Genomic DNA, 18,342 nt, shown 5'->3' on the forward strand with positions numbered 1-18,342 from the left:
CCGTTTAATCACAATTGGACCAGCCACTATTTGGTGTCACCATAGTTGAATTTGTGCAGAAGACACGGGATGCTGCCTGGCGCCAAGGCTGATCTTTTTCATTCTGATGTTGTGTATGTGGTTAAGCACATATAGGATGGAGCCCAGATGATCGAGAATGACCTGTAGTTAGTTAACTAACTAGGTAACTAGTTATGTAGCTGGCCAGCAAAGAATGCTGCGAGGAAATGATTGAGGGAATAATAGCCTGGTTATGTACTTCAGGCAATCCGGAGCACACCAAGTCAAAGAGTTACTGGTGATTCCAGTAGTTTCTTAAGCAGAATTTAAATAGTCCCTCCATGTTCTAAAAATATTGGACAATAGTAAATCATTCTGTCGATGTATGTTCTGCCAACTTTCTTTTCCGGAAGGATGCCTTCACATTTTCCCTTGCGCCTTAACCCATCGGTCTCTCCCAACAAGCACAGTACTGAGCACCATCGCGCTGCTTACGACTAGCGGCGAGACATCAATCCAGCCAACAAATGCACCTGGCATAAGTAGGTCGCATCCATTGACAATAAGATTTCGCGCCAGGCTGGAAGCTTTCGGGTGTAGCTCTGTACGTTTTGATTGCCCCGTAATGCTTCCTTCGGCACCGGACTTTTTGCTCTTTTTTGACTTAGATGAATTTAAAGAAGCATTCCCCCCCCTTCTTTCTTCATGGCCGCCAAGTTGGGATGTGTCCAATGTTAGCTGGGCGCATATAATCTGCCAAACGTTACTCAATATTGAAAATAGAATTGCATAGAACCAGAACTTGTTGGCCTCGACAAGCATCATTCGAGACCATTCTGTAGAATGAACCCCCAAAGCATCGAGCTGGCAAGGAAAGCATGTCAGCCGTTCGTCAGCCTTTGGGGAGAGGCGCATGCTGGTTTTGGAGTTGGACGAAAGAAACAAAAAGCAGGTATCCTCCGACGAGCACCAAATTGGTACTCACAATCGTAAAAGCTTCTAAAAGTAAATAAATTCCATAGGAGCTAAGCATGCAAACTTCGATACTTAAAGCTGCGCGACCACGACGGCTTACACTCTCGTGCTTCCCACTAAAAGTATCCCATGCGTTTCGAAAATACGTGAGGAATTGAAAATAGCGAAAGTATCGGCGCCCTATGTAAGAGCACTTAACTTGATTGTCCCATGTTTGAATGTGCAGGCCTTTAAATACCCAGAGAGAACTGTCTTCCCAGAATTCGCCAGTGTTCAACTTCGAGGACGTCCACTGTTGGCTGTGTCGCTAAGATTTGGGAGAGAGCCTGAAGTAACCGGAGGATATTTTCAATCCCAAGCGCCGTGCTTATGTAGTTGTTGAACTGGAAAATGAGATTGGGAGTTGGCAACTCGGACATGGTGGCATCAAACACACAACGATTTTTTCGGCATGGGCTGGAAGTGTTAATTTAAGAAGCTGTCGGTCAATCCTCCGTGTCCTTCTATGCTGATCACAAGTTATTCCGCTGAAAACATTCTGAATTATGGATTCTTCTGAATGGAGGTTCAAACTTCAATCTTGAGTCACATTTACATATAGAAGATGATAATTTTTTGAAAGCCAAGCCAAATTCCAAACGTGCCCCTTTCTTTCAGGCACATTTGCATTGCCTTTGCATTTCAAAGTATAAATAACTAGCGACTCCACATACGGAGTACATATTCACATTTTAAAGAATACAAAATTTAATATTGGTTTGATTTTAGAACAAAAAATTAAGATAGGGGTATCTTTCGAATATGAGGCTTGATATTGAATGAACAAGGCAACGCTAAAACAAACAAGCAAGTCGAACCATTGATTTTAACAAGGGCGAAAAAAACCCGACGACCATGAACGCCGTATTCTTACAGGGCTTCCTGTTTGATGCAACGAGAAAATAGCGAAATGACTGTTGAAAATTCGTGTTATCTCTTTCCGCGAAATCTCCCGCCCATGAACCGCCCTCCGCGACCCCGATTCTCCCTTCTCCATTCCCTTTCCCTTTCTTCCTCTTTCTCCTGCTCTTCTCTGATTCTAGCCTTTTCGATCTCTATTTCCTCCGCAGATTTTTCTACCCTCACAGTAGGCTTTGGCAAGCTATCTGGCCACCTTGGGTGTGCTTTTTCGCAGCCCCTGCCATCAGGGCAGAAACCAGCGAGGTAAAAGGGGCATAGTTTCCTCCGCACATGTTTTTTCGCACAAATGGGCCCCAACGGGCAAAATCCTTTGTCATAATGCTCGCACGGCGGTAATTTGGCTTCTTCAGGAACGTGTTGATATAAACAGTCATCGCCGTTGGCACAATAGCCACTTCGAGAAAAAGATTGACATTCTGGCATGCGGCGTAGGTTGTATTCGTGTAGATACTCGCATTTGATACCCTTCTTGCAGAGTCCTTTCAGGTAATGTTTGCACACGAGACTCCCATGTGTAGACGACGGGGCAACAGCGGGCGAGGTAGCAGTTGAAATACGAGATGGCGTTGGATGACGGTCCGGGCACACGGGTCCGAGAGGGCAGTGTCCTTCCCGGTATGCCTTGCAAACAGGGACATCTGAGGCGAGGCCGAAACCGAATGTTTTTTGGAGGAATGGGCTGAAGGCAAACTTAGTGAAATTCGGGTCTCGTGAAGCATCAGTTGACAGGATTCTGTCGGCAACAGCCATTTTGAATGGAGGGCAACTGGGTCACTAGAACTCAGGCACAGGCTGTAGGAATTATTGAAGCAAGCCTTGATCAAGGCTCATCAAAGCTATCTGGAGGGTTCTGATTATATAATCGGGCCTCGATGACAAATCACCAGCATGACGCGAGACGAGCCCATTTGCAAATATTTGCAATTCATTTCAATCCATCAGGTATTTGAGAAGACACGTCTAGCGAGCCTCGTCAACCACGAGTCCCATGGGTATTTGACTATTTAGCGACCCAATGGCGGCCCGATATACCCTGAACTGGTGCATTTCGACAGAATTTATTCTCCACTTACTACGGAGTACTGCACTTCATATCATGTGGAACAGGGTGATTTCGGCGTGCATAATGAGTATTCTGGGCGGTGAGAGAGAAAATTACCCTAGCCTCAACCGCTGTTTTGATTGCATGAAGGTGATCTCGTTTCCCAAGAAAACTTGGTAGCAATGCGGCCCAAACGCGCATTCAAGGGTTGAATGATTAACCTGGCTGAGTCCACGTATGGCTGATAATACTAGGGGTTTTCAAGAACATATATTGGCTGGTCTTCTATATTACAGATTATGGCGTACGCAGGGTTTTAAATTTGGTCAATGACGTCCAGCCGAACATTCACCCTAATGGGGAATATCATCCAGCTGTGGTCTCTATCGACCGTCGCAAGGGATTGAATCTTTGCAGAGAGCCCCTCATATGGTATTTACTAGGGTGAAGCGATCAAGGCTGCGCGTCAAAATGAAACAGTTGAAGGAATACATCGTCAGAATCAAATATGATGAATTCGATGAAATATCTGTTCGGTTACTTAAATCATGCCTGGTTAAATATCTCCCGATATTGAATAAAGCTGAGGATATTATTTTATTTTCTGGTATTTGAGTTTATAATCCCTGAGATACCCCCAAGAAAACCTTAGATTACCTGACGGGCAACGGTTTTCTAGAAGCCCTTTGGAGCTTCTGCTCGGTATCCTGTGCTTGAATTTTAGGTTGAAATTAGCCTACGCATTGATCACTGTTTCTTCAAAGATAAGTTGACCAGCTGGCAGACTATCGATACAAGTGTAATTCCAAATATCCTTGATATTCTGCAGGAGGGATCTGTGAGATATGCTAATAAGTACCCCGGAATTACCACACGAGTGGAAGTGATTGAATCCATGGGCTGTAACGTGACATGAGCGAAAATGCACTCCATTTCTTGTTGTATTTTCGGTGATGGAATTAGAATTGCCAGACTCCTGGCTAGAGATTTTACACCCTTATATGGCTCCATTCACTGACATGCGAGTCTATAGCCAGTAATTGTGACCTAATCCTTCATTTTGTGGTTAATTGATACGATAATGGAACAATGGAGCCGCGTGGCTTACGCAAGAACACGGGCAGATATATGAACGGACTATGCATGCACATGACCACTGGGTGCATATGTCTGTTGGGGCGCTACATCTAGATGGTGCAGTCCCCCATTTTATATACAAACCTGTTTTAAGACACGGGTACGGAGTAGGCTTTCCCCCCACCTTGTGGCAGCCATTACATCGGGGAATCCTTGCTAGTCCAGATGGTGGAGAAATCAAAGAGCAGATAAACCGCAGGCATCGGGCCTTTCGTCCGCACATCTCACAACCTCTACTATACGCAATGAGGAATCAAGGTCATTGTTTTCCTCGGGGTTAACTTAACTCTCACCACCGCAAAAGTTATTCCAGTCAAGGCTTCAAGATTGTCAATTTGAACAAACTTTAAGCTGCCATTACATCTGAGGATCATCTATCTTTCTTTTTTGGCATGAACTGTGGCTGTACGCCGAGAGTTGAGGCCTGGTAAGAGGGCCCCCCATTTCTCTCGAGCCCCAGCTTGGGCTGCCATTGCTTCAATACTATAGGTTCTTTGCGCCTGGCCACGGCGCATAGCTTGCATGGCTGGGGTTGTAGAAGTCACACGGCATGTGAAGCTAGTAACTAATTCTCTGAAAGGGTCGGGGTATTTTGGGTCCCTTATTCATATGGAGTGCTCACCTATCTTGGGTAATTCCCTCTTGGTAGTCTTGCCCAGGCGTTTAAACCGCTTGGAAAAAGGATGAACAACTACCGAGCACACATAATATCATTTGAACCCCAGATAATAAACCCCAGTCGCTACAGCATTAGCCTGAAGCCGATATCTCTCAATGATGAAAAATAGCGGGCAAGGGCCTGGCGGATCAGCTTTTCGAAATAACTAGTGTCAGTACTAGTGGTGGCCCCCTGAGTCGCCGTTCACCTCGCATCTCTGAATGGACAGTCTATGGGCCCTGAGCCATGTCAAAAAAGCAACCCTTGCTAATCCTGCACATCACTGAGTTTAAGTCGGCGATGAGGAATTGTGCTGATCGACGCCAACTGTTTTGTTCGGTTTTTGCCTTTTTTTTTCTGCCGTCATTCAGCCAAATGTGAACTGCTCCAAAGCCTTTTTGCTCTTCTTCTCGTATCTTCTTACTTTTTGTACTCTGTACTCCATATTTGGGAAGTCATGGCCAGAGTTTGTGTTAACTAACTACGGAGTAGATCAGTAAAAATAGGCAGATGGCTGGTGATGTACTCTGTACAGAGTACATTGTTGGATAACTTACCAACCGGCGCGTGCCAAATTTACAGCAACGTCCAACGGTGTGGAACAGAGAACATGCTCATGAGGCATCTCTCGTGGGGCCTTTTCTCTTAGTTTTTAAGTGGCTCGTACCTTGGAAAAGCCTTGCCTCCCTACGAGCAAAACAATCTTTCTGCCCAATCTGTATCACCTTTTTACACATCCTCTTTCAGGCTCGCTGTTACTCTTCACAACATCAGAGCAACCCTCAGCCTTTTTGCTTCTTTCTCTTTACTGTATTTCTGACGACGTAGTCAGTCCTCCATGCAGAATGTTCAAATATACCGGACCTACATACGGTCCGTGGCCCTTGGGGATCAACGGTGCCTCCGGCCAATATGACACCATGATGGTCCCAAGTGACATCTCCATCTACTTCAACGCTGTCTATTACCCAAGCTGGAGGATTTACAAAGACCAGCCGCCGTCTTCGCTACGGCTGGGGTTTGTGAGTCATGTGTTTTATGCATTTGCATGGTATGAAAACAAATCGAGCTGTCTGCTTTGAGCTACCTTTCCCATTTTAGCTGATGACATGGCGTGTCAAGCCGTACTATGGTATCTGAAATGCTAAAGTCTCTTCTTCGTTCTTTAGGGTGAATCCGGATGGGACCGTCAGAGTGAGCGTTTCTTCTCTTCCCAGCTCCTCCTCTAATGGACCTGATGAGGTGTCTTATTAGCTCGGTGACGAGTGGGCAGACGAACAGATGCCTGTGGATGGCACACAAGGATGTATCAGGGCCTTTACACAGCTGAAAGAGCAGCATAAAGGAATGAGGGTGCTACTCTCAATTGGCGGAGGGGGCACTGGAAGTCAACATTTTGCTGCCGTGGCCAAAGACCCCATAGCGCTTCGCACTTTTATATACAGTGCAAAAAATCTGGTCGATCGATTCGACCTCGATGGACTAGACAGTACGACCTCCTTGCCCTCCACCAGATAATATACTCCATGACATTAAACCACTAACGTCGAGTTCTATACAAAGTCGACTGGGAACACCCCTCCGACTCCCAACAAGGAGAAGACTACGTCAACCTCCTCCGCCTCCTCCGCAGCGAGTTTCCATGCTCCCACTACACACTCACCACAGCGCTTCCAGCAGGTGCTTGGGCCCTGCAACATATCAATCTCGCGCACGCGCAATGCTACGTCGACTTCATCAATCTTATGACCTACGACTTCTCGGGGCCCTGGGTCCCGCACAGCGGCCACCAGTCGCAACTTTTCGCCCCCGCGGCCCCGCACAGTGACGCAGCCACGCTCTCGTGCCACTCGGGCGTATCCTACGCGCTAGCGCATGCCGTGCCCGCGAGCAAGATCCTGCTGGGCGTTCCTGTGTACGGACGCGCGTTTCCAGGCACGACGCGCGCGGGTCAAACACATGGCGGCGACGGGGCGGCTGAGGAGACCGTGTTGGATTATCGCGACTTGCCTGTTGCGGGGAGTGTGGAGATGCACGATGAGTGTGCATGTGCGGCATTCTGTGTGGGTGATAAGGTTGGGTTTGTGTCTTATGATTCCACGGCCACTGTTAGGCAGAAAGCGGCGTATGTGCGCGAGATGGAGCTGGGCGGCTTGTTTTACTGGCATATTGCCAGCGATGCGCCGGGGAACAGGAGTTTGGTCGCTGCGGGGTATAATGCGCTGCATGATCTTTGACGCGACGTGGGCCAAGCTGTTGTCATTGCTCTAGAACCGAGCTCAATTAAGATGCCTGCGGCTTAGAGAAGTTTGTTTTGTTCTTCGTCCAAATATTACATGTATATTCATAGATCCTGTTCTTCAAACGTCTGTAACATACAGAGCTGGCAGGACGCTGCCAGGCAAAAGCTGACTCGAATCGGAACAATTTGTCAACTATTCGGGGATATCATAAAAACCAAGCAGGCGGTAACGCGTTTCCAATTCATATGCTTCAAATAGATAGCAGGCCGACAAAAAAGAAAGTAGCGGCAGGCAAAAGCAAAGAAAGCTCCGAGTTCCGCAAAATTATAGGGAAAATGCCATAGGAATGCTCTGGGATATATGCATCCAAATCGATTCCAAAAAAAAAGAGGTACGTGTATTTTACTTTAATATATTACTAGAAGTATTCAAACGGCTCCGTGTACTTGGCCTAGGATTTCCTTCCGGACAATCCGCCCAATGCAGAACCGACATTTAATTCGACATTGAGCGTATTCGATTTCAATGCCTCAGTGAAATATGGCAAATTCTTACCATTGTACGTGGCTGATTCGCCGACGATTCCAATGGGGAGAATACCATTCTTGTATTTCGCATTTTGGCCGGCGATGAGGCCAATGACGATGGTCTGGTTGACTTTGGAGGTCATTTCAATGTTGTTGTCGCCGGGGCGAATGACGACGTCGTTCATGAACGACTGTCCGATGGGCTGGCCGTCGACGGAGAGGTTGAGGGTGAGGTTGCCCTAAGGGGGAAGCCACATGAGCGGGAGGTCTTAGGGGCAGGATCTTGGAAGGGGAAGCTCTCTTACCATTGTCAGGCCCATCACGCTTGGGTTGGGGATGAAGACATTTCCTCGCATGTTGGTTCCGTCTGCGCGAGCTGGAAGGATCAGGGAGAACTGAGTGACATTGAAGCCCTTTAGGCCGTTGAGGCCTTTCAGGGTCACAACCTTGTCATAGTTGACAGGAGTCTTGCGCAGAGCACCAAGCTTGAGCATAGTTTTGCCCGAAATCTTCATACCAACACTATCCTTCTTCATGACAGCGAGGGCAAAGTCAGTAAAAGCATTAGCAGAGCGGATGTTGACGTCCTCCTCGATTTCGGCGACGGCTCCATTGACGGCCTTGACCGGGGGAACATTAAGGTGAAGGAAAGCTGTCGAGCTGCCGTCGAGGAAGACTTGGGCGGGGAAGCCGTCGAGCTTGGGGTGGAATGCGCTCTTGGTGCCGATGACCTGTCGCAACTTGATACGGAATGACTCGGGGCCTGGGTTGGTGATATCCATGTTTGTGACATCGAGAGTGGATCGGTTTACGTCGCGCTGGGCTAACCGGGGGTAGGCAACGAAGACGCTGTTCGTATTGATATCAGCACGACTGCGCACAACCACGAGGGGAAAAAAGCCAGGCACTCACATTGGCAGTACGACCACAAGGACAACAATGACCAAGATGATCAGGCACACCCACCAGAAGCGCTTGCAGATGCCGATACAGCCGCGCTTCCTGCGAGGAGCAGACCGCTCAACGGCCTCGGAATGATTCTTGTCAAAATTGTCCGACATGATGAATTATTTGTTTCTTGCGCAAGGGTATCCAGATATCCAAAAAGAGAGCGCACACAAACAAGGGAGAATCAATGAAGGTTGGTAGCGACCGTCTGACACGAGCTGGGGATCTGCTGGTAAATCAGCCCACGTCCAAATCGTACACGGCACCGATGAGGCACGGAGATGCAGGGCGAAAGTCCAGTGAAACAATGTTTCCCTACAACGACCTTCTCACCTGCGAGAAGCCGGGGAGGTGAAACAGTTGAGGTGGAGGCAGGTCTATATCGGGGAGCATACCTAGAGTAGAGAGACAGCGCACCCACGTCGCACAGAGCGCCAAACGAACCAAGCAACAGACGACGACTGACAAGCAGAGGGGAGTAAAAAGGGGAAGGAAGAAGAGAGAGAGGGAGGCCAGAGGGGGCGACGGGGGGAGGCAGAGGGGCCCGGGGAATTAAATACGACAGTGGGATATGTCGTCCCACGGCACGGAGGCGAACAGACAGCGGGTTTATCGACAGGCACGAGAGGATCGGACTCCATCACATTATTATTAAATGGCTGCCAAGGCGTAGGATAGAACCGCCGCCAACTAGCTCGTTACTCGTTTCTCGGTGCTGGCGGGCGGCCCAGCGACCGCGCGAGGCAGTATGGCCGAATGAATCCAGGTTGAAATCCACGGATCCCCGACTGGCCTCCCCACACCGGGTTGAGTTTTTCGCAGCCGGCACGCATGGCTAGCGGCGTCTTGGGCATGGAGCTTGCGCTGGGGTCGTCTGGGGAGGGAGCTTGGGGTATGCGGGACACCCCTTCACATGTCCGGTGCGGCCATCACCCGCGGCCCAGCGAGCGATGAGCAGAAGCAGAGCAGAGACCTGGACTGGGCTGGTGCTCGGACAGCGAGCGAGCGAGAGGGCGAGGGCATCAGAGAGAGCGGGCGGTGTTCCGTGGGCATAGCAGTCAGTTAACTATGCCACTCTACGCCGTACAACTCTGGAGTATCACTACTCCGGCCGCCTGGTGAAAATACACTCGCTCACTCACACATGAACGACCGCGATGGCGTTTCGGCCGGCGAGATCGACACGCCGCTCCCACAGGCCCGGGCAAAAAGCAAAAAGCCACCCAGCACTCGCCAGCACCCGCGCAGGGCCAGCGGAAAGTGAAATTGCAGGGGAGAAACACTGGTTCAGGGCGCCTTTTGGCTTCGCCTGGTCTGCCTTGGTTCCGCCGAAAAGAGTTACCAGCCCGCATTGCTCTTTGCTCTTCCTCTCTCGTTGCTCTCTAGACGCGCTGTGGCAGGCGACACCGCTTCTCGCCACCACTCGTCGGCGCATCCAGACTCACACGCCTTCACCGCGGTGGTGGCTGTCTCGGACTGCTGCTGCTGCGCTCGGGCTGCTCCGAACGCCGGGTTGCCATGGATGTCCACGCGTGAAGGGCTTGCATGGGCCACTTTAGCTAGTAAACTAGGCTCCCGACTCACCTACTTGACTCACTACTCTACTAGTAACTCGCAACTAACGCTTACAACCTTCACTGCTAACTTTTAGCCTCGCCTGGATTTGCCAGCATCCTCCCTCTCTCCCCACAAAGAATTAAATAGTCAACACATGGACGCTCTATAATACGAGTTCAGCTATGGTTGTTGTTATTCCCATCCAACTCCTTCGTATGCTGCCAGACCCAGGACACTCTGTAACACCACCGCGTTTGACCCTCGACGGCCCCGGTCGAAAAACGCGCTTTGGAAAGCAAGGTTTTCGAGAACAAAAAGCCTTCTTTTTTGCCACAAGCTGATCATCTCTTCTCACCCTATGATTGGCTCTGCTGCAGGAACTGACGGCTCTTCGGGGTCGCAGACTGATTGCTTTTCCACACGAAATCAAGTCGTCCCAGACAACACCCGACTTCGGACTTGTCTGGGTTTTTCTTCGGTCCCAAAGAAATAATAGCAAGAAGCAATAATAAAATAGTATAATAGTAGGCAGCGTTGGGGCCGTCTGACACGCGTGGGCGGTGAAATAACGGGTTCATGTGCAAATCGCAATACTTGTAATTATATGAGGACCCTTAAAAGATTTACATCTGATGATCGCGTGTCAAGGAGCCCTGGCCTGGTATAAGCTTCGGCCTGGTCACCTGCTTCACCGCGCCTCCAGCGACGACTCGGTGATTTTGGAGGGAGAAAAAAAAGAACGCCAAACTGCCCATGTGGGCAGCGTCTCCGTACCCCAGAATGGCTAAATCTAGCGCCCTGGGGTACTCCGTATGGGGCATGAATTATCACATGTTGGACGCGTGCGCGCGCGAGCGCCGCCCGAGCCGACGGCAAATATGGGTGACAAGCCCTCACGTCTTCCCAAGTCTTCCACCCAACGACAATTAATCTCAGACCGACTTTTCTGAAGGAAGCTATGACAGTAAACGGAAGAATCCCATTCCTAAATCCTAGATGAACAACATCCTCTATTCTTGGTGGTGTTACACAGAGTTTTCAGGCAATTGGTGCAGGGCAGCACAGGCGCAAAAAGCAAATTAGGAGTCACGGTAAGGATAAAGAAGACAGCCAGCTAGTCATGATGAAACGTCTAAGGCAGTAAGAGGCATAGAGGAAAAAGGTCTCCTGGCCGGAGGTTTTTGAACGACAAAAATAATAAGGGATATCATGGTAAAAAGGAATAGAAAACTCGAAAGGCATGGTCTTGCTCATGATACTTGTGAGTATTAAATCATCTCCACTCTGCGGAGGTACGTCAATGCAGAATATGACCCAAATAAAAGAAAGCGAATGGCAAAGAATATACAAGGCGTGTATGCAAGGGTTGGAAACGAATGATTAAAACAATAGGCCAAAAAGGACCAGCTCAACTAGTGTCCCAATGCCGGCGCAAAAAAAAAGCTTTGGAAGAATCGAAAGCAATTAACGGATCGAGATGTCATTTGACGCTCGTATGACGAAAAAGGCGAAAAAAACGGGCGATTAATTAAAAAAGGACAAAAGAGAAAATCTTTTTTGTTTTCCAGGTAACGGAACGAGCGGTAATTAGTTAACCGTCGTGAGCACTCGACTTCTTTCGGCCAAAGATAGATCGAGTTCGAGATTTACTTCGTGGCGACTTCTTCTCCGAGCCCGCCGCCGACTTCACACTCTTGTTGCGTGGTACCGATTCGTCGTCACTCTTGTATTTATCTTTGTATATCCTGTGACAGAAGAGCACACGGTCAGCCAAAGAAAAAAAAGACACGCGCTTAAATATAAACGAAGCAAATAATGCCGTTCGACATACCAGCTATTCCCAACCATACTCATCCCCTTCGCCTCCGCCATTCGATAATACTTGGCCGCCTTCTTCAGATCTTTTTTGCATCCGATACCCTCAACATAGCAATATCCCGCTTCCGCAAGGGCATCGGCGTCCCCCCACTGACCGGCAATCTCAAAACACCGTCGAGCCAGAGTTTTATCCTGGTCGACGCCCCATCCATTAAGATGGCTGACGCCCAGCTCGTAGATGCTCAGCGCAAACTGCGCCTGGCGGGCCTTTTGCTCTATTAACGCTTTCCCTGTGGGTTTCAGCGTCGTCGTCGTGGGCTCTTGCGTGATGTCGGCGACGGAATTCACTGCCTTGCGCAGCCATTCGACGCCTTCTTGCTGGTTGGGCCGCATGCCCCATCCGTGTCGGCACGCCAGTGCGTACATCAGCATGCCCGTGGGGTGGTTTTGGAGTGCTGCGAGTCGAAGATAATACGTTGATTCCTTCAGCGATCCGTTCTCGTGGCACTCAATACCTTTAGCAACATGTTCTTCTGCTGTCAACTGAGAGGGGCCAGTATCACTGAGGTTAGAGTTACCCCGTTTGTGGCCTGTATGCGGTCTGATAGTGCTTCCGCTGTTTGCAGAAGTAGATTTGGCATCATCCTGGTCCACGGTCTTGGCTTTTAATTTGCTACTGTTGTTATTTCCTGGCGATTTTACTGTCAGAACCTCTTGGGTCACATCGTCAAATGAGTGTCGCGGTGGCATTGCTGGGGCTTGCACATCTTGTATGAGCTCCTGTGCTGCAGATGATTTTATCGAGGGAGCCTTCTGGATCTTTAGGGTCGGCTGGATAATTTGCCTGGGTGGAGGCGGCGGAGAGGGCGTTCGGCCAATGTCCTCCCGGAACACGCTGGGTGGTGGAGATTCAAAGAGCGGCTCTTGCCATTCGAAATGCGGAGTTTGGAGGCCGGAGAATATCACCGAATCTCTCGAGACGCCTCGTCCGCGCGGCAAAGTAAAGGTAGCGTACGTGTATGTTCCTGAGGGAGGTAGATCTTCCATCTCAGCGGCGCGATTTAGGACACTGATAGGCGCAGGCCGATTCTCACGAGTCAACGCTTGAAGCTGTCGCTCTCCCGTCGGGCCCATCTCTGGGCTTAGCGGGGATGGAAGTGAGACACTTGTGCTAGATCGACTCAACGGCCGGGAGAAATTGAAGGAGGGCCGTGGAAGTATATTGGGGGTGCCGGCTTGCTCCAGGGCTGGTGAGGGCGAGCGTGGCTGCGCACGAGTGAAGTTCGACATTGGTGAATGAGGCATCGACATGCCGCTGCTCGAGGAGAGCTTTCTTGGCTTGGAGAATGTAGAACCAGCGGCGGAGCTGGTGTATCCATAATAGTCGTCGTCAGAGCTTTCTGGGAGCGATATGCCTCCCGGGCTGCTCGTCGATCTAGGCAGATAGATTGGGGGCGCAAGGGTATTTGGTTTCGATTTCGATGGGGAGTTCTGAATGGGCCCTCGTCGAGCTTTGGCTCCAGCTCCAGGAGACCGCAACTTCTGTACTCCTGCGATAGCATTGCGGGCAGAATTCTCGTCGTCTGGCGATCCAGCAATATTCTCCTCTGAGCCCGAACGGCTCCCAAGGAGGTTTTCCCACGGCTTCAAGCCAACACCATCATAGTCTCTCTGAACACCGCTCAGGCGTGGGTGCTGGGACTTTGGCCTAAACCTAGGCTCCTCCACCTCTGGATTTCGATCGCGAAAGGCCGGGCTGATCGGGGTTCGTGGGAACTCGCGAGGTTCGTCGTGAGAGGCGGAGCGAAAGTAGCCTGGGCGAGGGCGGGATAGCGATCGGGCAACGCTTGCGGGCGGGATGCGGCTCATGCGGCGGCCAGCTTTCCTGGATTCATCGAACTGCTTCGCCAGCAGTCGTCCCTGGGCCGCAAAGGCGTCCAAGGGCGAGAGAGCCGGCGGAACTTCTCCATCGAAGTGCTCGACACGCTGCGACGGAGAGAGGTGGTCGCCAGGACTCATCTTGCCTGGGCTTGTCCGCGGCCCCAACTGGTCATGGCTTGCCATAAAAGAGAGCGTATAGAGGAAAGAAAGAAAGGACAGATCACAAAACGAGCGACAGAACGCCGGGCTGGGAGTATTTTCGCTCGGGGTTCGGTTAGAGGGTCGCGGAGTTTGGTGCAGATTCGCAACAACAGGCAGGGATCGGGCACATTGGCGATAGAGAGCGAGATGCCGTGAAAGGGCAGGTTAACTAACTAGTCAACGAACTAAATTGGCCTGCGCCCTAAGTATTAATAACTCGAAGCTGTAACTAATAACGTAGTGTCTTGGGGGGACATCCAGGGGCCGAGCCGGGGTGGATAGTTGACGCACTGAAATCAGCAATGGGATGGGAGTAACTAGTTAGTTAACTTACTGAGGACGGTGGTCGGGCCGCAGAGAGGCCAGCAGGCTCGCAGGACAGGCGGCCGGGTTATAACCAAATGCACGATGGGCGCAGCAGCGGGCAGACAGGAGGCGCGAAGGGGGGAAAGCGTCGACATGAGGATGTTTTGTATTTGCTTTCGCTCCACCGGGTCGCATCGCCAGATCGCTAGCGGGTTGCATCTCAGGGGCGCCAAAACAACAGCCTAGCCAAGCCGCCATCACTGCGCTGCTCATCTCGCGCGCCGCCCAATAACGGCTGCAGTTCTGCCTGCCCGGCGCTCGCCCGTCCAGCCGCGATCGCTCTCTGATCACGCCCGCCTCGCACAGGCCCGTATTGGAGCCGCGTCGCGCTCGCTCGCCGTGGCCGCCGCAGACCGGTCTCTCTCTCTCTCTCTCTCTCTCTCTCTCTCTCTCTCTCTCTCGCCGGCAAGGAACCGGTTTTCCCGCGCTGTCTCAGCTTCGAATCAATCTAACACAGTGGATGGCTCAGGTTGCTGGGCGGTAAAACGTGCTCGTCGACGACTTCAGACATGCTGCCGCGAATAAACAAGCCGGGCTGCGGTGCGATGCCACTCTCTGTGACTAAATTCGCGCTGTCTGGTGCCCTTGGATGCGGCCATTTATTGCCTCTCCCCTGCCTTTATTGCCGCAGAAGGGGTGCATGATCGTGTGTACGAGACGGCTGTGTCTTAATAGCTACTCTACCCTCGGGTCCATTGATCAAATGGCAGGCCGTTGACCAGACATTGACAGGCGTTATAATACTATAACTGACAGCGGAGAAATGCAGCATCTATCACATTTGACAGCAAGCCATGTGCTTGGGTTTGCCTAGGAAGCTCCCACCAATCCTTCCCGGCCTACGAGCTTGATCTAGATTAAATCAAGCTAAATTCGCGCTGGTGCCTCGATGCTACGCATCTCTCGCTTGCTACTGGACAATTATGCCGCGCTGCTCATCCGGGATGTGTCCGCGTGAGGAAGAATCACGAAGATAATAATCTTAAATCGAATAATAATTCCCCAAGGTGACAAGGATAGGCGCCATCGATCCAGACAGGCACTGTCAGTGTTCCCTATGGCTCCGTAATCCCTGCATCTGAACGCCCACTGTGGCTTCAACCAGGGTTACATCGTGCTCGTCGCGTCGATACGCGCATTCCGCATTTGAGCAGCTCACGGTCCCTCAACACCGTGCTTAAAACACTGTACCTGTGTCTCCTGGAGTTTCACCCCCACCGGCTAGATATCTAGCCTCCGTCCTCCTGGATGACTAGATTTTCTTTTGCGAACTGCCCGGCAGAGGCAAGTGTGTCTTGAACTGCACGGAACGCCCAGGACGAGCGCTGACACCGTTTTTTGACAGAGTGTTTTGCATTGCAACACATTTGCTTGACTCCCAAAAATAGCTGGTTATAGTTACCCCAAGAACTCCACTGTGAGTTTGAGCTCACGGACGGGCCGGCGAACCTGCCAGCTTCGCCCAAACCACCATCCCCAAACACAGAGACCTCTGCTCCAGATGGCCTTCCAAACCGACCAGTATAGCGCTGCGTCCTTTAATAGCTCGCCCGACATTCTGTCGCCGGGCCTTTCGGACGCTCTGATGCTGCTGCGACCGTTGCCAAGGTCTCGGGGAATCTAGGCCTCTCCACTTTGCCAATCGACCTCGTCACCACGTGTGTTGGTCCAGCATACAAGCAAGTTTTGCGTCCCTCGAGCAGAGCCGCGTTGTGTGCGTGTGCGAAGACGCATTCGATCTCCCAGAGGCCAATGGAAGGCTGGTGACGGGTTTGGATCTCTATGATTGCCAGGAAGGGGACGTCAAGAGAGGTGCTATTATTGGTTGTAGGCATCACCTGCAAACGAGATCTCTTTGAACGCTACGCAATCATTGCGTTGTGTAAATGTCTTTGAGCCTGTGAACAAATTGTCTGATGCTACTTATATCAATGAGAGAAGGGCTCCAAAGCTTTGACTCCTTATAAGGATCATCCGTTTAGGATCCAGCTTTGCTTGAAGGGGCGGCGGTGACCCGTGTAGCCTACCGTACAATAATCCCTTTATTATACGCATTGTGCAAGCTCTTTTGCAGTACGTGCGAACTCCCTGACAGCCTTCCCTGACAACCCTCGTTCTCAAAGTCGTTCCTCGTCTGGTGCTGTCTTGATAAATTATACTTTCGGGCCGGCGGGAGCTCCTCTAGGGCGGAAAATCCATACCCCGCTTCCCAGGCGGCTTGCCTGTTGGACTGCCTACTACTATTCCGTACTTTGTTTTTTGATCCATCGCCCTCCTCCCTCCTGTCAGGATCTTTGACATTTAAGAAATTCCGCACGGGATAATACTAATCCTTCCTTCATGGCATGAGCTTGGTCGGAGCACAGCCCAATCTGTCCTCCCACCTCCTGTTGCGTTGCCGAGGCTGCTTTCTCCGAACCTGGCACAGGTTTCCTTGACCCTGTCAATGCAGTCGCCCAAGTATTCTCATGTTACGGAGTATTTTCGACGAGTTTTGCATAAAGGTGATACCTCACAATATTTTGATGCAGTCAAAGCTGCCCGATGCGAGCTGGAGTCTTCAGTGCAGCCCGCTTACCCAAGCCCTTCTTGTGTACATCCACCCTACATATGCTTGTTGATATCACTATGGCCAAATACCTTACATGGGCCGATCATCTACGGAGTAGCGAGTCAACGACTGGGTTCCAGTCAATCCCCGACTTCTCTTGGCAAGATGCACCACCATGTCTTTTAAGTTTGTTTGCCTTTTTTCCGCCGAAGAGTGTTTTGATACTGGCTTTTAGTTTTGCAGAAAGGACGGAACCAGGTCTGGGATTGTCAAAGCCCGTTATTTCCCTAATAATATCTAGACGCAGAAAACGTGCCCATTTGACGAATGTACAGCGACCAAGTAGGGACCCTTGTTCATTCGAAGCTGTACAACCAGCCTCTTGGGCTCGTTTTTGAGGACTCTCTGCGAAAGTGGAGCTTTCTGGTGATCATGCGTCTACAATATCCAAAAGGAACCATTCCTTCGGTTCAATTCGTCCTACGCCTCAAAAACAGGACTTGCTGCCAGCATGAATTCGTCACCCTCGATTCAGCACCCGCGGTGAGGGGGACGGGGGCTGGTCCATTAATGGCATGGTGCGCCCAATACGCGTCTTGGTCATGCAACGAAGTCTGGTAAAGGCCGCACAGAGCAATTTTGTTCCGCTGAGGGGAGACCGGGTTTTGGGGAGGAGGCAGTAGGATGCCGGGCTCGCTAATGAGGGCCAGCGAGAAGGCCACGGACCGCTTGGCCCAGAACAGAACGCTCAATGCCTGCAGTTGATAAATGGTCTCCAGGGTACGGAGTATATGTCTCTTGATAGCCGATAGCCAGGTAGCTGTGGGCGAGTACGGAGTGCTGGTTGGGGCCTCAGCCAGCTGCCGAAAGCGGGCAGTGGTTAAACCTCCCGGCGCGCCAACAACAGGCCCGAGTCAGTCACTAGTTGACTAGTAGGTTTAGCATGCACGGTCTGTTACTTGAGCACTCCTGTTCGCTCCTCACCACGCTGGCCGCGACGTTGGCGGCGCTCCGGTGGCTGCAGACGGACGTTTCTGGGAGCATCGGGCGGTGTTTTGAGGGCGGTGCAGGGATCAACGCGGCGTGCAGCCTCCAACGACAATTGTAATCCGAACTCGATCTGTGGGCGGACGAGAGCAGAAACGACACAGCATCCAGAGCGCCGTCAATCCCTCCATCGGCATCCCGCCGGGTATTCAGCGACGGAGCCTTGCGGTGCTCGTCCCTGCTGGGCTCGACCGCAACGCCATCATACACCGCGTCGCCCCCGGTGCTGGCAGCGAGGCGGCCTCGGCGCCGCCGGGATGCGCGCTGGCAACAACAACAACAACAACACCTTCGAGGGTGTCAGGGCGCGACTATCGACCGCCGTGCTGAGACGGAGCTGGAAGCAGCGCGGGCAGAGAAGGGGGGGGCGGGCAGGCCAGCAGTTGCAATTCGGACGGGCAGGGAAAGCCGGAAACGGCTGGAGGCAGACA

General features: G+C 51.2%; 5 protein-coding genes across 5 annotated transcripts; 1 reads left to right on the top strand and 4 right to left on the bottom strand.

The window, feature by feature from the left end:
• Nucleotides 1–420: 420 nt before the first annotated feature.
• On the bottom strand, nucleotides 421–1,394 carry LOZ57_001096 (uncharacterized protein; the record flags this gene model as incomplete). Its single annotated transcript, XM_049250189.1, has 3 exons — nucleotides 421–864; nucleotides 986–1,155; nucleotides 1,214–1,394. The coding sequence occupies 3 exons, from the start codon at nucleotides 1,392–1,394 to the stop codon at nucleotides 421–423; spliced, it is 795 nt and encodes a 264-aa protein (XP_049110549.1).
• A 550-nt stretch (nucleotides 1,395–1,944) lies between these two features.
• On the bottom strand, nucleotides 1,945–2,685 carry YTH1 (RNA-binding component of cleavage and polyadenylation factor; the record flags this gene model as incomplete). The annotated part of the gene is made up of 1 exon (XM_049250190.1): nucleotides 1,945–2,685. One exon carries the CDS (start codon nucleotides 2,683–2,685, stop codon nucleotides 1,945–1,947), a length of 741 nt encoding a protein of 246 aa, XP_049110550.1.
• A 3,007-nt stretch (nucleotides 2,686–5,692) lies between these two features.
• Nucleotides 5,693–7,009, top strand: LOZ57_001098 (uncharacterized protein; the record flags this gene model as incomplete). Its single annotated transcript, XM_049250191.1, has 4 exons — nucleotides 5,693–5,823; nucleotides 5,942–5,966; nucleotides 6,027–6,261; nucleotides 6,324–7,009. The coding sequence occupies 4 exons, from the start codon at nucleotides 5,693–5,695 to the stop codon at nucleotides 7,007–7,009; spliced, it is 1,077 nt and encodes a 358-aa protein (XP_049110551.1).
• Nucleotides 7,010–7,466: 457 nt separating this feature from the next.
• Nucleotides 7,467–8,603, bottom strand: LOZ57_001099 (uncharacterized protein; the record flags this gene model as incomplete). Its single annotated transcript, XM_049250192.1, has 3 exons — nucleotides 7,467–7,781; nucleotides 7,848–8,391; nucleotides 8,455–8,603. The coding sequence occupies 3 exons, from the start codon at nucleotides 8,601–8,603 to the stop codon at nucleotides 7,467–7,469; spliced, it is 1,008 nt and encodes a 335-aa protein (XP_049110552.1).
• Nucleotides 8,604–11,638: 3,035 nt separating this feature from the next.
• Nucleotides 11,639–13,884, bottom strand: LOZ57_001100 (uncharacterized protein; the record flags this gene model as incomplete). The annotated part of the gene is made up of 2 exons (XM_049250193.1): nucleotides 11,639–11,792; nucleotides 11,879–13,884. The coding sequence occupies 2 exons, from the start codon at nucleotides 13,882–13,884 to the stop codon at nucleotides 11,639–11,641; spliced, it is 2,160 nt and encodes a 719-aa protein (XP_049110553.1).
• Nucleotides 13,885–18,342: the final 4,458 nt, after the last annotated feature.

Source organism: Ophidiomyces ophidiicola, assembly GCF_022830035.1.
Source record: "Ophidiomyces ophidiicola strain CBS 122913 chromosome Unknown scaffold_3, whole genome shotgun sequence".
Lineage (NCBI taxonomy): Eukaryota > Fungi > Ascomycota > Eurotiomycetes > Onygenales > Onygenaceae > Ophidiomyces > Ophidiomyces ophidiicola.